Source organism: Suillus paluster (genome assembly GCF_016628075.1).
Source record: "Suillus paluster strain FC165 chromosome Unknown EDB91scaffold_2, whole genome shotgun sequence".
NCBI classification, from domain to species: domain Eukaryota; kingdom Fungi; phylum Basidiomycota; class Agaricomycetes; order Boletales; family Suillaceae; genus Suillus; species Suillus paluster.
The window spans coordinates 452,563-468,092 of record NW_024537562.1 but is presented as its reverse complement, the minus strand read 5'-3'; the positions used below and the strand labels follow the sequence as shown (position 1 = coordinate 468,092).

The following is a 15,530-nucleotide window of genomic DNA, read 5'->3' as shown; positions in this document are numbered from 1 at the left end:
ACGAATTATTACATGTCATTATTGTCAACAGATCTCAACATTATAATTATTCATTCATGGGGCTTCGCCGAGGCCTAGGCCGTCAAGCTGCTGCACGTCGGTCCCCAGGAGGGTCCTGGCTGGTCCCAGCCTTTTGTCCGCCAGGAACTAATTCCAGGGGCCTTCCTTGGCCACGTCAGCTGCAGGCCAAATTTTTCATGTCAGTTTACCAATCGAACGACAACATCGACGATGGGAACATAAATTACAAGTTATTGGCCGAGACTGACCGAGACGTCGAGGTCAATCTGTCCCTGACCAGTGATGACTGCGGCCGTTAGTCAAAGTAGTATCCGACTCGGGACACAGCCTACACTAGCTACATGCGCAATCCGTTCTAACTAAGTCCGATTTCACGTTATGAGGAACTGATCTGATGTTCTCTTCATCCCTGGTAGGACCTCATTATAGGCACGCCGCACGCAAACAAAGTAAATATAGCTAATAACTTGTGTATGAGCATAGGTGCGTGTTGATGGTAAATAAGTGTGGTACTCTGCTATTATTGTCTCAGTAATGACCTGCCCGTCGTGATGATGATCAGAATCCCCGTGTCCATTAAATGGAGACATGTGTCCAGGGACGGGCTTCTTACACCTTCTCCTCCTCCGGCCCTTCGAAAACCACCGTAAGTTCGCCATCATCAGAATCTTCCTCATGTTTCCTATTTCCTATAGCTTCGAGGTCAACATCCTTGCGCGGCGGAGGTGCGGCTTCGAATGATTTGACCCAGGTGTAATAACTAATTACAGGATTGAAAGTGCGATCAGTGCTCCTGCAGAATCGAGACGTCAACAGCACAGGCACGTACATGGTTCCTGTTATGATAACGAGAATAGATCCTGCACGATTACTGCGCAAAGGTAAAGTTCATCCCGGAGAATTCACGGATCAGGAGTGAGGTACGTACACTGTCATAATGTCATTGAATAGCCAGACACCCAACATGGTTTGAATAACAGATCTTGTGGCCTGTGGCGATGGAATGGGACCCATTGATTCTTTGTGTACAGTGGGAATGACTTACGCTGGAGAACATGTGTGTGATAGGACTTGTAACCTTGATACTCAACAGGCCGGCAACGCAAAGTAAGAAGCCGAACACGCCAGTCACGATACTCCCCCACAGGAACATATTTCCGTCCCAGTTTGAATCGTGAATAAGGTCCTCAAAGGTAGAAAGTTCTCTGTGAAGCAAGACAAAAGGGAAAAGGAATATTGCAGAGCCTAAGTTGGTCCAGTATGCAAGTTGAATAGTTGAGTTGTGACAATAAGGGAGGGAAGACTTGATAAGAACAGCATGGAAAGCAATGAAAAGCGAGGAAAGGAAGCCGTAGAAGAGAGAAAGACTTGAAGGTGCAGCATTGGCCGGCACCGTGGCGGATGGTGCCACGCCGAGCAAGAAACCTACGGCAACTATCACAGCAGCAATTCCAACTCGAACAGAAGGCACAGAGCGAGTGTGCACGGAGAATACAAGAATCGTCAGAGGTAGGACAAGGCCACGCGCAATCTGTGATGTTAAACGGCAGTCTTTGTATTTCTAGAAGATCACACACCTGAAAGAAAGAGGCCTCGACGTCACGAAGGCATAATGTGTTGAAAACAAGTCCGATGATGTTGACAAGGACTACAGGTGTAAGCTTCTTGGCGGTCTCAAGCTCGATTTTGGGTATCTCGACACGTGCGATGAACATAGATGCCACATGGAGGAGCAAGACTGCGATAAGCAGCTGCAACAGGAGAAACAGCAGCGGCAAGTCTGGTGAGCTATTCAAAACAGCTTTATTCCTGCGCTGAGGTTGAGTGAACGTCATTACTCGTGATAGACCATCTTACACAAAAACCATCTACCAGTGTGTTCGTTAGGGGTTAGAGTCACGATTTGATGCACACACATGGTACTCACCACCAGTGCGGCGGACATGTAAAAACATACGACCGCCGCTACCCTTGGTGTGTTCGCGTCGAAGTACCGGTTATTCATCCTCTCCAAGTAAACGGGGGCTAATGGAAGCACTGATCTCGAGGTAGACTGGGTTTTATGTAACGCGGAAAGATCAGGCCTAACCCATATGTAATACTTCATATTCAATCTAACGAAGCGAGCTGGTTCGAGCGAACATCAAAATAGCAATTGCAGATCGGCTGTAAGATCAGTACGGGGTGGCGTCACCGTCACCGCTTTCGGCAACCAACCGGATATATCCACGGCAAACCCATGCCACGGGCTTGGCTGGGCCTGGCCAACCGCTGATCATGATCATATCGGGTGCCCCTAGCATACAAATTGAATATTAATCTGAACCTCCTTGAAGCTCCCACCGTTGTCTCGTGTCATGAACAGACGCCCAGATGAGTACCTGCTAGCAAAGAACCAAAGACTGGACGAATACGACGACTTCGAGAGCCCATTTATCCCGATGTTCCGTGCCAAACCATCAGCTAAAGACAGTCAGCGATCTCTGAGGACGATCTTCATATTTCTGGCGGGCGTCTCCTTGCTCGGCTTTGGAACTCTCCTGTTCAAGCCTTCGAGCTATCTGGACATACAGGATGCGCCTGCGTACTCTGGTATCGTTAACTCGCAGTCATATGTCCAAGGCCCACCCACCCAACGCTTCCGAGGTCAGTTATTCAGTTAATGATGTCCTTCCAATCTTATAATACTGCTGTCAGACAACCTTCGTAACGACACGAAGTACGTTACGTCGTGGATTTCTGCAGGATGGAGTACGTCAACGACACCCAATCACCAGTTTATTCACTGACCAGTTACTTGTTAGCGAATGACGTGATGACCTATGTAAGTCGATCATCACTTCCGGTGTCCCAATTCCTCACAGAAACTACTAGGGAAATTTGATTTACCTCGCACTCATAACAGAGCGCATACCCATAATCGGGAAGTTCACCCCTTCTCACGTCGACAACAGCGCACCTCCATTTGCTTTTGGCGAAGTGATCGACGTCCCTCGGCTTACCCAAGCTATAGGGATTCCCTTACTTGAATGGCACGAAGTAAAGGACTCGGAAAGTCAGGTTCTCGATGATCTTGGTTGTTGGAGTGTTTGGGAAACCGTACAAAACGAGGATCCCCATCCACGAGGAAGTCCCTCCTTGAACTGGCTCAAGCTCGGTGAGGAAAATTCGAACATCTATAGCTGGTGATAAACTGCATGGTCATCACAGATATCTCGTGGACGCGAACTCCAGATTGGGTCAAACTGACACCTCCTGGCATCCAAGACAAGCATGCTTCCTTTTGGTCCCTTGCAACGCTTGGGTTCCCGGAGGCCCGTTCGAATAGCCTGGGTCTAACGAACCGTCCCTCTCCTCAGCATCAGGTTTCACTTCCCCCGGACGATCAGGTTCTATGCTTCGATTACCTTTACTACATAGGCGCCCAAAATGCCTGGGAATGGGAATCGGACTATTCTCCTGCATGGAGATATGTAGGTCAACACATGCACTGGAATACAAGTCTCGAAAGGCTCGCCGATGCGCATGCCCGACGTGCCATGAACGTTCCAGTAGATGAACCAACACCACCCGTGAGTGAGAGTTTTCGGACCAGTTTGCTACACGGATTTGATTTTTGATAGTATATAGCCATCCACATACGGCACGGCGACTTCCGCAATCACTGTAATGACATCCCTTTGGATCAGTGTTTCGCCCCATTGTCTGCCATTGCGCGCAGGGTATCCGAGGTGCAAGAGGAGCTTCGCACACAAAAAGGCATCGAGGTTACACAGGTTATTATGACGAGTGATGAACGTGACCCGGAATGGTGGTCTCAGGTAAGGGCGTTGGGCTGGACATGGGTAGATTTTGCCATGGAGCGCACAGAGGAGATCTATGGAAAGTGGTAAGCCGATCAGATTCCATATTTTTGCATCTGATGGAAACTGATGCTGTTGCCAGGTATCCGGTGTTCATTGACGCTGTGATTCAGTCGAACGGAGCCGGGTTTGTCGGCACACACGGCTCCACAATGACCACCGTAGCTCGCCGCAGAGTGGAGTCGTGGCGTGGCGGACCAACTCGGACTGTTAGATGGGGGTGGCCGGGAGCTGATGACCACTAATTTCGTGATCGGAACGGTGGAACGAAGATGATCAGAAATGACATAGCGTCCCGCATACCATTGGCTGAAATGATCTTTATCGTTGCATTTTTAGACTAGTATATCTAAGTCGCTCATATGGACACACCAGGACACACCTCATTTACCAACCATTAATTTAATACTTATAACGGGTTTGATAACGGGCTTGGCATAAATCAGCCGTTGATGCAAAGATATCAAATGTAGGGACTTCTACCCTCGGATACCATGGCAGGTTGGAGCGCCGTTGAGCTGCCTGACGATGCAGCGTGCCCCATTTCTTGTACCAACTTGATAGCATATCAAAAAATCATCGTTCATTCAAGGCGGCCGACGGAGTATATACAGATGCCAGCCTAATCGTGCAAAAATAAGCGAACAGAATTACAAATAGATGAGAAGGTAATATGGCTTACTTAAGATACTCCACCTGCTAACTAAAACGTCTGATCAATGGGTATGGCGCACCGCATCTTGACTAATTGAACGAGGGCCCTATTGACAGGCATAGGGACATCGTATTGCTCCCCTAGTCTAACCAAGTAGCCGTTTAGGAAGTCGATTTCTGTTGGGTTGTTCTTCCTTACGTCCGAGAGCATAGATGACATATTGCCTCGTGTTACGTGTGTTACGCGCAGGACCTCGCGTTCAAGAGCATCTGCTCCCAGTTCTTTTGGCACACGCCCCACCGGCACCTGGCTCTTATCTACGCTGAGATCTAGAGAATCCAGCCATGCTTGCGTGTCCGCTTCAATCTGTGCACGGAAAGCCGCTGCAGCTTCTTCGCAGACGCTGCGCATCATATTATGTGATGACTCGTCCTTGAACAGGCCACCATTCCGACAGCCTAGAACGGCTGTGAGCGGATTCACAATAGCGTTCACGACGAGTTTCTTGCGCATCGCAAGTTGGACGTCCGCAATAGGACTCCATTTGCATCCAAGAGCATCGAGAGATTGTAAGACGGCTACCGTGTGACGTAGGCTGCGGTACTGATCGAATGAAGGGTCATCAGGGCGCGTGATGTCGTCCAGAACGAGTGACCTCTCGTAAAGTGGCTTGCTTTCATCCGCCATGGACGCCTCGAAGTCTCGCTTGCGGCTATCTGGAACAATCCCAAATGCGATGTCCCCAATCCCCGCATGAACCACATGGAACGCAGACTTGAGCCACGCGCCATGGGTGTTTGACGCCAGAATAAAGTGTGGTCTGCTTTCAGGGTTGCGGAATATTCGTTGGACGAGGTCTTCGTATACTCCCATGCCGTTCTGTAAAAGTACGATGGTACTGCGAGAGGTGAGGCGTGGAGCTAGGTGTGACAGTGCAGGCACAGTGCTGTGCGCTTTGGTCGCTATGAATAATGCTTCGATGGGCTCTGACCGTAAATCTTCATCGCTGGGGGCGAAACCAGCACTCTGCTCCCTTGAAAGCTGTGGGTTGAAGCGTACTCCACCGCCAGACCCGCTATACCTGTCGAACACCTCGATATCGAATTTGTCTGTGGACTGTCGGATACCCTGGTTTTCAATTGTAATTTTTGCGGCTGCATTCTGCGGCGTCCACGCCTGCTTGGCAGTTTTTTGGATGAGGGTAATTGGGATGAGTGCGCGGAAGAACGGATCGTAAGTTGTGTGAGAGGAGACAGCCAATGGGCCCGAGCCCGAGCACGTAGAAACGCATGTCACTGATATCAACACTCAATTCCACAGGTGCCAGGCTGGCGATAGACATTCACGCTGGCGGTAAAAAGTTTATATGACATTTGTAAAATGACGGAGATCGGAGGACGCACTGGACGCAAGGAGAAACGAGATGTGAGCGACTACACACCACGAGAGATGCAGCCAAGTCACCGCGCAACGTTGGAAAACTACTATTGACACGACAGTCGTCGTTTGTCGTCTTGAATTCTACACCAACAGGCAAAATGTCGGGGAAATCCCAGGGAAACCAGCAAGCGGCGTTCCCGCGAGTCCACGTGATGTTCGGCGCTCGCACCTCAAACCTACGCTCTCAATTGATCGGAAAATGACAGGTGCAGTGAGCACGGCACCCTAAATTATTATAATCTAGCATCTTTTGTAGTCACGAGAACGATGCGTCTCCTGAATAAGCACTATCTCCCATCACGAGGGGAAGTTTCGGACCGTTCAGTAGAGATTTAAAAAGTCCATCGAGCTCATCGATCCCATCGTTACTCCCACTCCAGTGCATTTCAAGTCCGAGTCATGGCCTCGATTGTTTTGAAGAGAACCCAACAGAAGGTCGGTGATACACGATTTGTGCAGATCAAAGTGCAGATCATATACTCAATGAGCTCTACAGATGCCCTTGGTTGGGTACGTATTGATTTTCGTTGGCATGCAACAGAACGCATTGACTCCAATTTCCATTCAGCTTCGGTCTCTGGAAGGCAAGTAGTGAAATTGATCCGAGGACATGAGCTGACCTCCTGCTCAGGTGACCAAGTCCACTTGCGCTGACGTGAGTCCCGGATCCGTGAAAGTGATCAGGCGTTTTTATCTTGTTTTCTAGACCGTATACGCTGCAATTAAGGCTGGGTACCGTCTGCTTGATGGTGCCGGTGACTACGGAAATGAGAAAGAGGCAGGTGAGGGTGTCCGCCGCGCTATTGCGGACGGCCTTGTCAAGCGGGAGGACCTATGTGAGTATCTCTCACCCTTGACCTAGCTCGCGAGTTGATTTTCTTTTTCACAAATCAGTCATTACTTCCAAGGTGAGACACCTTTGCACGCGAGTTAGAATATAGCTCAATGGATTGTTTTAGCTATGGAATACTTTCCATGCGCATGACCATGTCAGTCATCCTGAGTTACCTGAAATGCACCTGATTTCTGAACGACGAATCAGGTCAAACAAATTACCAAGATGCAGCTTGGTCTCTGGGGAATTGACTACTTTGACCTGTTCCTCGTCCACTTCCCCGTCGCACTGCGATATGTCGATCCCAGCCACCGCTACCCCCCTGAGTGGTTCGGTGATGATGGCAAGGTCTACCTTCGTAAGTCATGAGTTATGATGGACGTATCACGGATTGACCACATACCCCAGAAAACACCCCTATGCACGAGACTTGGGGTGCAATGGAGGAGCTCGTCGATGAGGGACTGGCGAAAAACATTGGCCTGAGGTATGTATTGCGAATTAAGTTGTACAGTGCATTTATATAGACACTCTCCAGTAACTGCCAGGGATCTTTAATCCTCGACGTTCTCCGGTATGCCAAGTATGAGCCCCAGGTGTTGCAGGTCGAGCTGCACCCATACCTTACCCAAGAAGCCCTTGTCAAACTTTGCAAGACGTTCAGTATTGCTGTGACTGCCTACTCGTCATTTGGACCCCAATCCTACGTCGAACTTGGTGTCGACAAGGGCACTCCTTCGCTCCTCAAGCACAACGTGACTTCTGCTATGGCCAAGGCACATGGAAGGAGTGGGTGTACAACGGCACTCATCTGTAACGATATTTAACGCAGGATTATTCACAGCCGAAGCTCAGGTTCTACTGCGTTGGGCTACGCAACGGGGCGTTGCTGTCATTCCCAAGTCCAATGATCTTGGTAGATTGGCAGCAAACTTGGACTGCAACTCTTTCGATCTCTCGGAATCTGAGCTCGCAGCCCTGGGTGCACTGAACATTAACCTCAGGGTACGCGCGCGCACGCATGACATTTGTATGATGACTGATTTGAACTTGGCCTACAGTTGAATGACCCCGCTGACATCGACGGTCGCTTGGCCATCTTCGCATAGAGGCGTAACACGCAGTAACGTTATGAGTGTAGAACTAGTGTACGATGAATGCATACAAGTACAATTGACTGCACGACCTAAACTGAGATGACGCGTCATTTAGTAATCGCAGTGCGGGCGCAGGCAGCAGCCGCAGCATGTCGGAGTTTTAAAGTGGCTTTATCTCCTGATACTTGTTTAACCTTAGCGCCATCCTTTCATCAGCCATGAGCACTGTACAGTTCAAGCTGTCGAAACAAGGCGCGCTCACCCGTCGCCTAGAATTCACTGGCCACCCTACTTGGGACGTTCTATCCTCCAAGATCAGTGCGTTGTTCGGAATTCCAACCGATAATGTCGGAGCGTCCTACGTTGACCAGGATGGGGATGAAATAGTTTTCAGCTCTGAAGAGGAGCTGCAGGCCTACTATAGCACCCTCGATACTAAGGGTGCTAAAGACAATGTTATTAAACTCGTGGTACAGGACCTTAGCTCCCTGAGGTCCACTAATATAGCGCCTTCCCGCACCCATACCACTCACCCACAACAATCTCACTTCCGGAACACATTCGGAGAACACGATTTCGATTTCGAGGTCGATGATGAATGGCAGCGTCTCCCCGGCAACCTAGGCAGTCTTTTCTGGGCCAGTAACTCTCCGGAGAGCCCACACGCATTCGTGGAGGATCTCGAGAGTGACGTGAGCGTCTCCAAGAAATTTAACGCAGATGAAGAATCCTCCGTTGGAGACGTTACACACTCAGATGTGACGTTCACTTTGCCTCCTTTCCGCTTGGATAAGGGCAAGTCGCGCGTCAAGATGCAGCCTACAGTTGAGGACGATGTTTCGTCCACTGATTCAGTCTTTGGTGACGATGCCTCACCGCAGCCACAAGTCCGTGTTTCTGACTCAGAGGAAGCCTCCATTTTCGGTGTCAAAGTGAAGTCTGCTGTCTCAGTCAGTGGGACAGCAACTCCCGCGCAGGCTCAGAGCACTCCTGTCATTTCCGGGCAGGTTCTTCCTGAGGCTGTGCGGAATATCACCGAAGATTCCAATGCAGTTGATCCGGCCCTCCCCACGGTGGACAACTCTACCACCAGCGACACTGGCGCATCATCTCTCACTCATGACGTAGCAGCCTTCTTGAAGACGCTTTCTGGTATCATTTCCTCCCATCCGGAACTATCAGAGGGCGTTCGTAACATAGTCGCAAATGCGACAAACGGTACATACTGGGCTGCGCATCGTGATGCACTTTCTCGCGCTGCGGAGAATATTCAACAGGAGACTGGCAGGACCGTGGAAGAGATCCGGCATGCAGAGGAAGAGGCCGGCGCCAGGGTTGCAGACGCCCTTGGTGGAATTTTCCGTGTCTTCGGGGAAGCTGTCCAAACTGCCAGGACAGCGACTGAGTCGTTCCAGCCACCCGCTGAAGATGCGCCGACAGCTCCGGAACTTGTTCCAGAGCCGCCCTGTTCCTTCCGTCCTCGTGAATTTTTCACATATCCTGGTCCCCCACCCCCAGGCCATTTCCCACCTCATCCTCATCATCGTTGGGGCCCTCCCCCTCCGCCGCCGTTTGGTCGCCGCCATGGGTGGCCCCGCCCACCTCCACCCTTTTGGGGTGCCCCTCTGGCAGCCGAACGCCAGGAGGAAGTTGCGCCACATGTGGACCATCACGGCAATGTGATCCGTACGAGGACGAGTGACATCCGAACCACGTTGGCAGAGGCACGCAACCGACGTTTGGGAAACTTAGGGCTAGCCACGCCCACCAATGTTCCGCCTCCTGTTCCTAACGCACCTGCTGCACCACCTGCACCCGTCGTACCACCACCTCCCGTGCTCCAGGGTGGCTTTTCAAACTGCCCCCTGTTCACAAGCACTCCACCCACTCAAGAGGAGCTAAGGGCTGATGTTGAACGCGCTAAGGCCGACTATAAGATGCGCAAGGAGAGGTATCGTCACGCTAAATCCATTAGGAAAATGGCAGAGCAACGCGAACAAGGACAGGAATCCAGTGGAAGGTATGTCACTGTCCTTCGTGGTGATCAAGAGGATATTGACAAGCTTCTGTAGCATTGAGGTTTCCGGACAACTTAATATGAATGAGCCCACTACGAGTGGCGCAGATACATCTGCGTCTCAAGGGCCTCCTGCTGTGACCCCCGTCCTTGAGCAGGTACCAGTACCTCCATCCCCTGCTCCCGCAGTCGCGCCAGCGCCCTCTCAGCCTGCGACACCTGCTACACCTCAGGTCCATATCGTAAGCAATGCTAGGGGCCCGTACCCCCAGCTCGAGATGTTCAGCGTCCCTAGGCGCAGCCACGCCATTGGACACACCCAACGACGTGGGCTCGGACATCACGAGGACCGTTCCATGCAACGCATCATGAGGAAATTGTCTGAGGTATGCTAATCCTCTTATTCTGTCTCTTTAGTATCTCACGATGAGGATTTGTAGATGGGTTTCACAGAGGGCACATATCCGAAACTAAACGTCAAGGTGACGGAGCAGATGCTTGCTAACCCACCGACTACCAAAGACGTCGAGGATGACATTGTCACTAACTTGATCGAGGAGCTTATTCCTTCCAGTTCCGCACCTCGGGCTGGCAGCTCCAGGGAACCCATCCCTGGCGCTTGGGCCTAATTGAAAGCAGTGGTGTTGTATGATTAGTACGATGCAGACGTTTGAGTGTGTTCTGGGCTTTTTGTTTGACTTTCTAACTTGTATTAAGTGTTTGTATTCTGATGAGTTATGTTTTCGTTGGTACCGTAAATCCATTTGTTTGTGACTATATCCAATCAAACATAAATATTGTTGTGTTGTTGCTCAATGAAATGCTTCTTGGTCGGATAAAAGAAACAAGACAATTCACAGCGTTCCAGCGGCTAATCATGGTTGCTGAAGCATTCATGGACAACGCATGCTGCGTCCGTGAACAGAGGAATTCCAAGCCACAACTCGTGTATCATGTTGAAAGACCGCGACAACTTGAAGCTTGAAGGCTGAACAAACCATTAACTTCGGGGTCTTGCGAAGTGGCCAGTGAGCGCCGTTGAACGTTGCAAAGGCAAATACGCAGAGCGTCGGAATTCAGCATACCGATCCCCGAGCAGTTAAAACTGAAGCAAGCTTGTATTTTCAAAAATATCGCATAAAAATTAGGAGCACGACAAGAGTATGGTGCCCGACGAGAGGAGTGCCCTGATATGGCGGTTGTGAATTGTTTCGCGGAAGCAAATTTTGCCAAGTTCGGTGGCCGGCGACGGAAGCAAATTGCCGACGAGCCTTCACAAGTTTGCTTTGTACTGTTCGTCACTTTCCGAAGGAAAATGCATTGAATGTGAGCGTATATGGGCTGAAAATCTTCACTAACTGGGATAGATTTATCGATAGTACTATCGGATGCACGCACCGTCGTGGAACGTTCCGTGACGAGCACAAGTCTTTTCCCCTTTCTGCGTTTACGGGCAAAGCCTTTTGCTACCGTAGGTGCTAACCTGCATCAACCTGCTATGTTATGGAGACGCCCAGTGGAAACTTGCGAACGTACGGTCCGTCCCTTTATCATTGTGGTACTTTCAACGAATTTAGGTCGCGTCTTCCTGGCGTCCACAAGCATTAAGCTCTTTGAAACGCGTTACATGGCCGTCTTTGCCAGGTAAGTAGCGCTCTTTCTCTTAGTAGTGAACTGTGGACTGAAAGGCGTAATCCACTGCTTTCCCAGCAACAAATAAAACGTTTTTGGGCGCCCACAAGGACAAACAACACGCTTTGCCTGCGAAACAGGCATCCCTACCTGGCACACATCGATTGCCAATGATACCAGAAAATCAACGCGCCACTGTGGAAAGGATAAAACCACACCGTCTGCGTCTCCTCGTCATTCATCAACAGCTACATCTTCAATCATTACTCTCTCAATCTTTTATAGCATCTCAAATATCTCTGCCCGCGCTTCATCGTGTCATCTGACGTTGGCGCCTTTATGTCAGGCCTCAGTCGACCGGCTTCATCTGCCGCGCCTCCCTTCGTTTTACCACTAGTGGGTAATTTCATCATATCGGTCTTTGAATTGCTCACGAGATGTGCAAACAGCATCCTGTGCTTGATGCCGTCGAAATCCATATGGACAAGCCCATGGGCGAGTGGCCCAAATATGCCATCATGGGCACAGCAGATTACAAGAGACGCCATGAATTTCTTCTGACAGACCATCTGAAGAATTTTCCTCCTCCGGGAACGGTAGACACGTCTGCTAGGGATTTGTCCCTGTCCGCAATGTTCATGCACAGGATGGCGCACATCCAGCACGTCATAGAATCTCAGGGTTCTACCGCAAAGAATGATCCCCGTTACATTTACCTCTATGACGACATGCGTTTTAAGCGCAACATCTTTTACTGGCGGAATTTCCGAATGAATGATCTGCCTTCCGAAATTATTACGCACATCTTCCGCATCGCTACTTGGTCAACCAGTACCCCAGCTGAAGGCACCCACATTCGCCTGTCACTCACTTCGGTGTGTGCCAAATGGCGCAAGTCGATGATCGAAGACTGCACCCTTTGGAGTGCTATCTGGTTCCGCGACCCTCCTCCGTATGCACGATCGCTGGAGTGGTTTAAGAGGGCAGGTGGTGCATCGTTGGACATTCGCATCAACGAACACGATGCCAACTGGAAGTCCAAAGATGATGATTGGAGATACAAGGAGGATGATCATCGGTTTACTGCCGATCAGATGGAAGAGCTCATCGACAAAATCTTTGTCAAAGTCTCTCAGATCCGCATGCTTGTGCTTGTTGTCGACAACTGGCCCCCCGCACTCTTAGTCTTGCATAAGCTGCAGGAAGCGGCTGAGGCTGGACGCTCCATCAACATGGAGCGTTTGGAAATTCATAGGATGGGACAACCTTTCGTATGGCTCGGGTCAGGTTTTGAAGTAAACGGTCGAAGTTCACCAGCTGTGCTTTTCGGTGGCCAAACGCGGGCCTTGAAATATCTCTGCCTCGCCGGCGTTCACATTGACTGGAACGCGACTCCACTTAGCAACCTGTCTACCATTGACCTCAGGAAAATCGCGATGAATGTTGCGCCAACCTTGACTCGCTTTCGCGAGGTCCTCCTTGCTTGCCCTCGCCTGCAGAAGCTGTCTTTGGACGGCGCAGGCCCGCAACCCACCACTAGAAAGCCCGAGCACGTTCCAATTAATCTCCCTCACCTGAAGGTTCTCATTATAGGCGGCTTCAGCATGGTGTACTCGTGCTACATTTTCTCCCAGTTCAACGCTCCTAACGTACGGGACCTGACGTTAATGAACCTGACAGGCGAAGATTATACGCCGGTGATCGTTGGGATCACCAATCGGTACAGGGAGCTACGACTCCTGACGCTCTACTCGGTCAACATTAGTCCCACGCAAGGGGGCACGAAGGCGATGGTGAAGTTTCTTTACGCGATGCCTCATCTACGCTATCTACGGTTCGCCTCCATGGATTGGCATGTCATCCAGACATTTAACGAAGATCCTCGAGCATATGGCCTGGGAAGAGAAACAGTCACTCAGACACTCCCAGAGAATCGTCTAGTTCTGTGTCCGAAGCTTCAGACGATCGAATTCCAGCATATGTCTGGATCTAAGGTAGCGGAGTGGGCAACCACGAGGAAGGAGCTAGGCGCCCCGCTGGGGAGGGCTTATGTGAATTCTCCATATATCCGCGAGATAACACCGCCAGAAGCGGACATGATCCAAAAGGTCGTGGGTCTATTCATCGCGCCTCTGGGGTCCACTACTCCCGAGGAGAGAGAGTTGGCGACCGGCGAGGAAATCTAGAGGGAGTAATACATATTGGAAAGATACATTCATGCGTAGGAAACATTTATATAGTTTACCAATTACCGCATACTATTCTATCCTATTGTAATCTCATGCATGCACCGTGCACTTTGAATTGTTTGGGTCACACGTGACTTGAGTTTTCAGGTCACGTGTCTGTGTCGTAACGCGTTATTTGTACTTTGTTTGAACCGCACGTGTCGCGTAACGCGTTTGATGTGGTTGAATTGGGACTTTATGTCATAGGTACCTTCATACCACCACCAGCACACAGCAAACGTATGTGCTAAGTACATAGTTGCACAACGTACATTGCCATTCTCTGTATTATCATGCCCCCCCTTCAGCGCTTCGCCTCCTCCTCAACAATCTCGACTGTAACTCATTCAGACGCGTCGATTATTGATACGTCAATATCGGAATCAAACACTCCTGTTCGACATGTACCCTATATCAGACGACGCAATACCCCACAGCAACTCAAGGCTCTCCAGCAGTTATTCGAACTGACTGCCCATCCCACTCGGGAGCAGCGCCTCGCTTTGGCTATGGAGCTCAGCATGTATGTTAACGCGATATGAGTATTGGTACACCTCGATCTAACTTGTACACCAGGGAGCTCAAGTCCGTGACCAACTGGTTCCAAAACAGACGCCAGGTAGAGAAGAGAAAATCCCTCGTCTGCAACGAAAACAACCCTCCTAAAATTCACGCACCTCAATCGCGTCGTCTGATACATCGCTATCCCAACAAAACATTCTCCTCTTTCTCTGTCTCACTCGATAAAATCGCTCAGTTGGCTGAGAGACCCTCATCGCCGTCGTCACTTCTTACCACCAATCAAGCACCTCTTACTCCACGAACCCCTAACATGCGCGCACGATCGTCCCCGAGTCCTTCGGAGTTATGGAAACATATTCCTTCGTCGCCAGCTGTTCCACAGTCTTCCCCGGGTGCTGAAGAAGCTAGGCTGGTTGGCCTTCCCTCGCAATCAAAGACCTGGCGTTCGTTAGAATGGGCCTGTCTCAAGGCGAGGAGAGACAGGCGGGTTGATGGTGGAGAGGAGGAAGACGACCTCCCTTGTTTACCCTCTTTAAGTCACGGTGGTGGCTCAGATGATGGGTCCTGTGAGGCCCTCACTCCTGATTCTAGCGTCAACATCAACCTCTCTCCTCAGAGCAATTCTTCTTCGCGAGAAGATGACAACAACAAGGGCTTGTTCTCTGGCTCGAGCAAACCTTGTCAGTCAGAGGATGTCGAAGCTGCCATGACGCTCCTTGGTTTTATGGCGCGCCATTAACCTAGAAGCATTTCGCTATTAGTAATTCTATTCCTTTCTCTTCGTGTGCAATACCAAGGAACCTGTTGTTGTATTCCATTCAGTTATTCAGTTTTTATTCGATACCTACGAGATGTTTGCTTTACCATACCATACCTTTTGCATCCATACCATGTAGAATGACCCGGACTTATTTGTTGTTGCGCTGATATTTCTGTGGGGTCATATGCATCAGGGCCAGCCATAGCGTTGTGCGGGCTGTAATAAGTTCATTGACCGTGTCATGAAATCCTTTCAGGCCTTGGGCGCCGAGCAGCCGGTTTGGTTCGGTCGACTTCGTTGATTGATTTTAATCACGTGACCACGACGCGTTAGGCTTGTCAGCCACTGCCACATCGTGCACTTGTTTCTTTCTTTGGACCATCCTTCTTCTCACCCTCACAGCCTATCTTACTTCCAAAGCACATCACTATGACATCTACCGCCCGTACTACTCGTTCTA

The 15,530-nt window shown here is 50.2% G+C and overlaps 7 protein-coding genes across 7 annotated transcripts; 5 read left to right on the top strand and 2 right to left on the bottom strand.

Annotated features, from left to right (window-relative positions):
• Positions 1-198: 198 nt before the first annotated feature.
• EDB91DRAFT_1095992 (uncharacterized protein) lies at positions 199-2,116 on the bottom strand. The gene is made up of 7 exons (XM_041316979.1): positions 1,949-2,116; positions 1,879-1,889; positions 1,599-1,830; positions 1,067-1,552; positions 950-1,011; positions 851-892; positions 199-781 (listed from the first exon to the last, which is right to left on the bottom strand). The coding sequence occupies exons 1-7, from the start codon at positions 2,024-2,026 to the stop codon at positions 631-633; spliced, it is 1,062 nt and encodes a 353-aa protein (XP_041183599.1). The 5' UTR covers positions 2,027-2,116; the 3' UTR covers positions 199-630.
• Positions 2,117-2,378: 262 nt separating this feature from the next.
• EDB91DRAFT_1276371 (uncharacterized protein) lies at positions 2,379-4,514 on the top strand (the record flags this gene model as incomplete). The annotated part of the gene is made up of 7 exons (XM_041324663.1): positions 2,379-2,667; positions 2,719-2,772; positions 2,826-2,845; positions 2,896-3,178; positions 3,232-3,593; positions 3,645-3,910; positions 3,967-4,514. 7 exons carry the CDS (start codon positions 2,379-2,381, stop codon positions 4,127-4,129), a joined length of 1,437 nt encoding a protein of 478 aa, XP_041183598.1. The 3' UTR covers positions 4,130-4,514.
• Positions 4,461-5,881, bottom strand: EDB91DRAFT_1076952 (ketopantoate reductase PanE/ApbA C terminal-domain-containing protein; the record flags this gene model as incomplete). Its single annotated transcript, XM_041314902.1, has 3 exons — positions 4,461-4,506; positions 4,619-5,715; positions 5,819-5,881. The coding sequence occupies 3 exons, from the start codon at positions 5,879-5,881 to the stop codon at positions 4,461-4,463; spliced, it is 1,206 nt and encodes a 401-aa protein (XP_041183597.1).
• Positions 5,882-6,378: 497 nt separating this feature from the next.
• EDB91DRAFT_1042747 (NADP-dependent oxidoreductase domain-containing protein) lies at positions 6,379-7,923 on the top strand (the record flags this gene model as incomplete). Its single annotated transcript, XM_041313017.1, has 10 exons — positions 6,379-6,444; positions 6,611-6,634; positions 6,686-6,815; positions 6,874-6,887; positions 6,939-6,968; positions 7,022-7,172; positions 7,223-7,301; positions 7,353-7,603; positions 7,659-7,819; positions 7,876-7,923. The coding sequence occupies 10 exons, from the start codon at positions 6,379-6,381 to the stop codon at positions 7,921-7,923; spliced, it is 954 nt and encodes a 317-aa protein (XP_041183596.1).
• Positions 7,924-8,026: 103 nt separating this feature from the next.
• EDB91DRAFT_258202 (uncharacterized protein) lies at positions 8,027-10,491 on the top strand. Its single transcript, XM_041326625.1, has 2 exons — positions 8,027-9,931; positions 9,984-10,491. Exons 1-2 carry the CDS (start codon positions 8,130-8,132, stop codon positions 10,321-10,323), a joined length of 2,142 nt encoding a protein of 713 aa, XP_041183595.1. The 5' UTR covers positions 8,027-8,129; the 3' UTR covers positions 10,324-10,491.
• A 1,408-nt stretch (positions 10,492-11,899) lies between these two features.
• Positions 11,900-13,746, top strand: EDB91DRAFT_1242111 (uncharacterized protein; the record flags this gene model as incomplete). The annotated part of the gene is made up of 2 exons (XM_041322155.1): positions 11,900-11,956; positions 12,010-13,746. 2 exons carry the CDS (start codon positions 11,900-11,902, stop codon positions 13,744-13,746), a joined length of 1,794 nt encoding a protein of 597 aa, XP_041183594.1.
• A 229-nt stretch (positions 13,747-13,975) lies between these two features.
• EDB91DRAFT_1095977 (uncharacterized protein) lies at positions 13,976-15,280 on the top strand. Its single transcript, XM_041316978.1, has 2 exons — positions 13,976-14,311; positions 14,365-15,280. Exons 1-2 carry the CDS (start codon positions 14,082-14,084, stop codon positions 15,047-15,049), a joined length of 915 nt encoding a protein of 304 aa, XP_041183593.1. The 5' UTR covers positions 13,976-14,081; the 3' UTR covers positions 15,050-15,280.
• The last annotated feature ends 250 nt before the right edge of the window (positions 15,281-15,530 follow it).

Excerpts from the sequence above, each read along its gene's own strand:
- EDB91DRAFT_1095992 (XM_041316979.1), bottom strand. The coding sequence starts at position 2,026 with ATGAATAACCGGTACTTCGACGCGAACACACCAAGGGTAGCGGCGGTC. Across the intron at positions 1,012-1,066 it reads TCACACACATGTTCTCCAGC|GCCACAAGATCTGTTATTCA; the intron begins GTAAGTCATTCC and ends CCATCGCCACAG. Across the intron at positions 782-850 it reads GTTATCATAACAGGAACCAT|TTATTACACCTGGGTCAAAT; the intron begins GTACGTGCCTGT and ends TCCTGTAATTAG.
- EDB91DRAFT_258202 (XM_041326625.1), top strand. The coding sequence starts at position 8,130 with ATGAGCACTGTACAGTTCAAGCTGTCGAAACAAGGCGCGCTCACCCGT. Across the intron at positions 9,932-9,983 it reads GGACAGGAATCCAGTGGAAG|CATTGAGGTTTCCGGACAAC; the intron begins GTATGTCACTGT and ends AAGCTTCTGTAG.
- EDB91DRAFT_1095977 (XM_041316978.1), top strand. The coding sequence starts at position 14,082 with ATGCCCCCCCTTCAGCGCTTCGCCTCCTCCTCAACAATCTCGACTGTA. Across the intron at positions 14,312-14,364 it reads TTGGCTATGGAGCTCAGCAT|GGAGCTCAAGTCCGTGACCA; the intron begins GTATGTTAACGC and ends CTTGTACACCAG.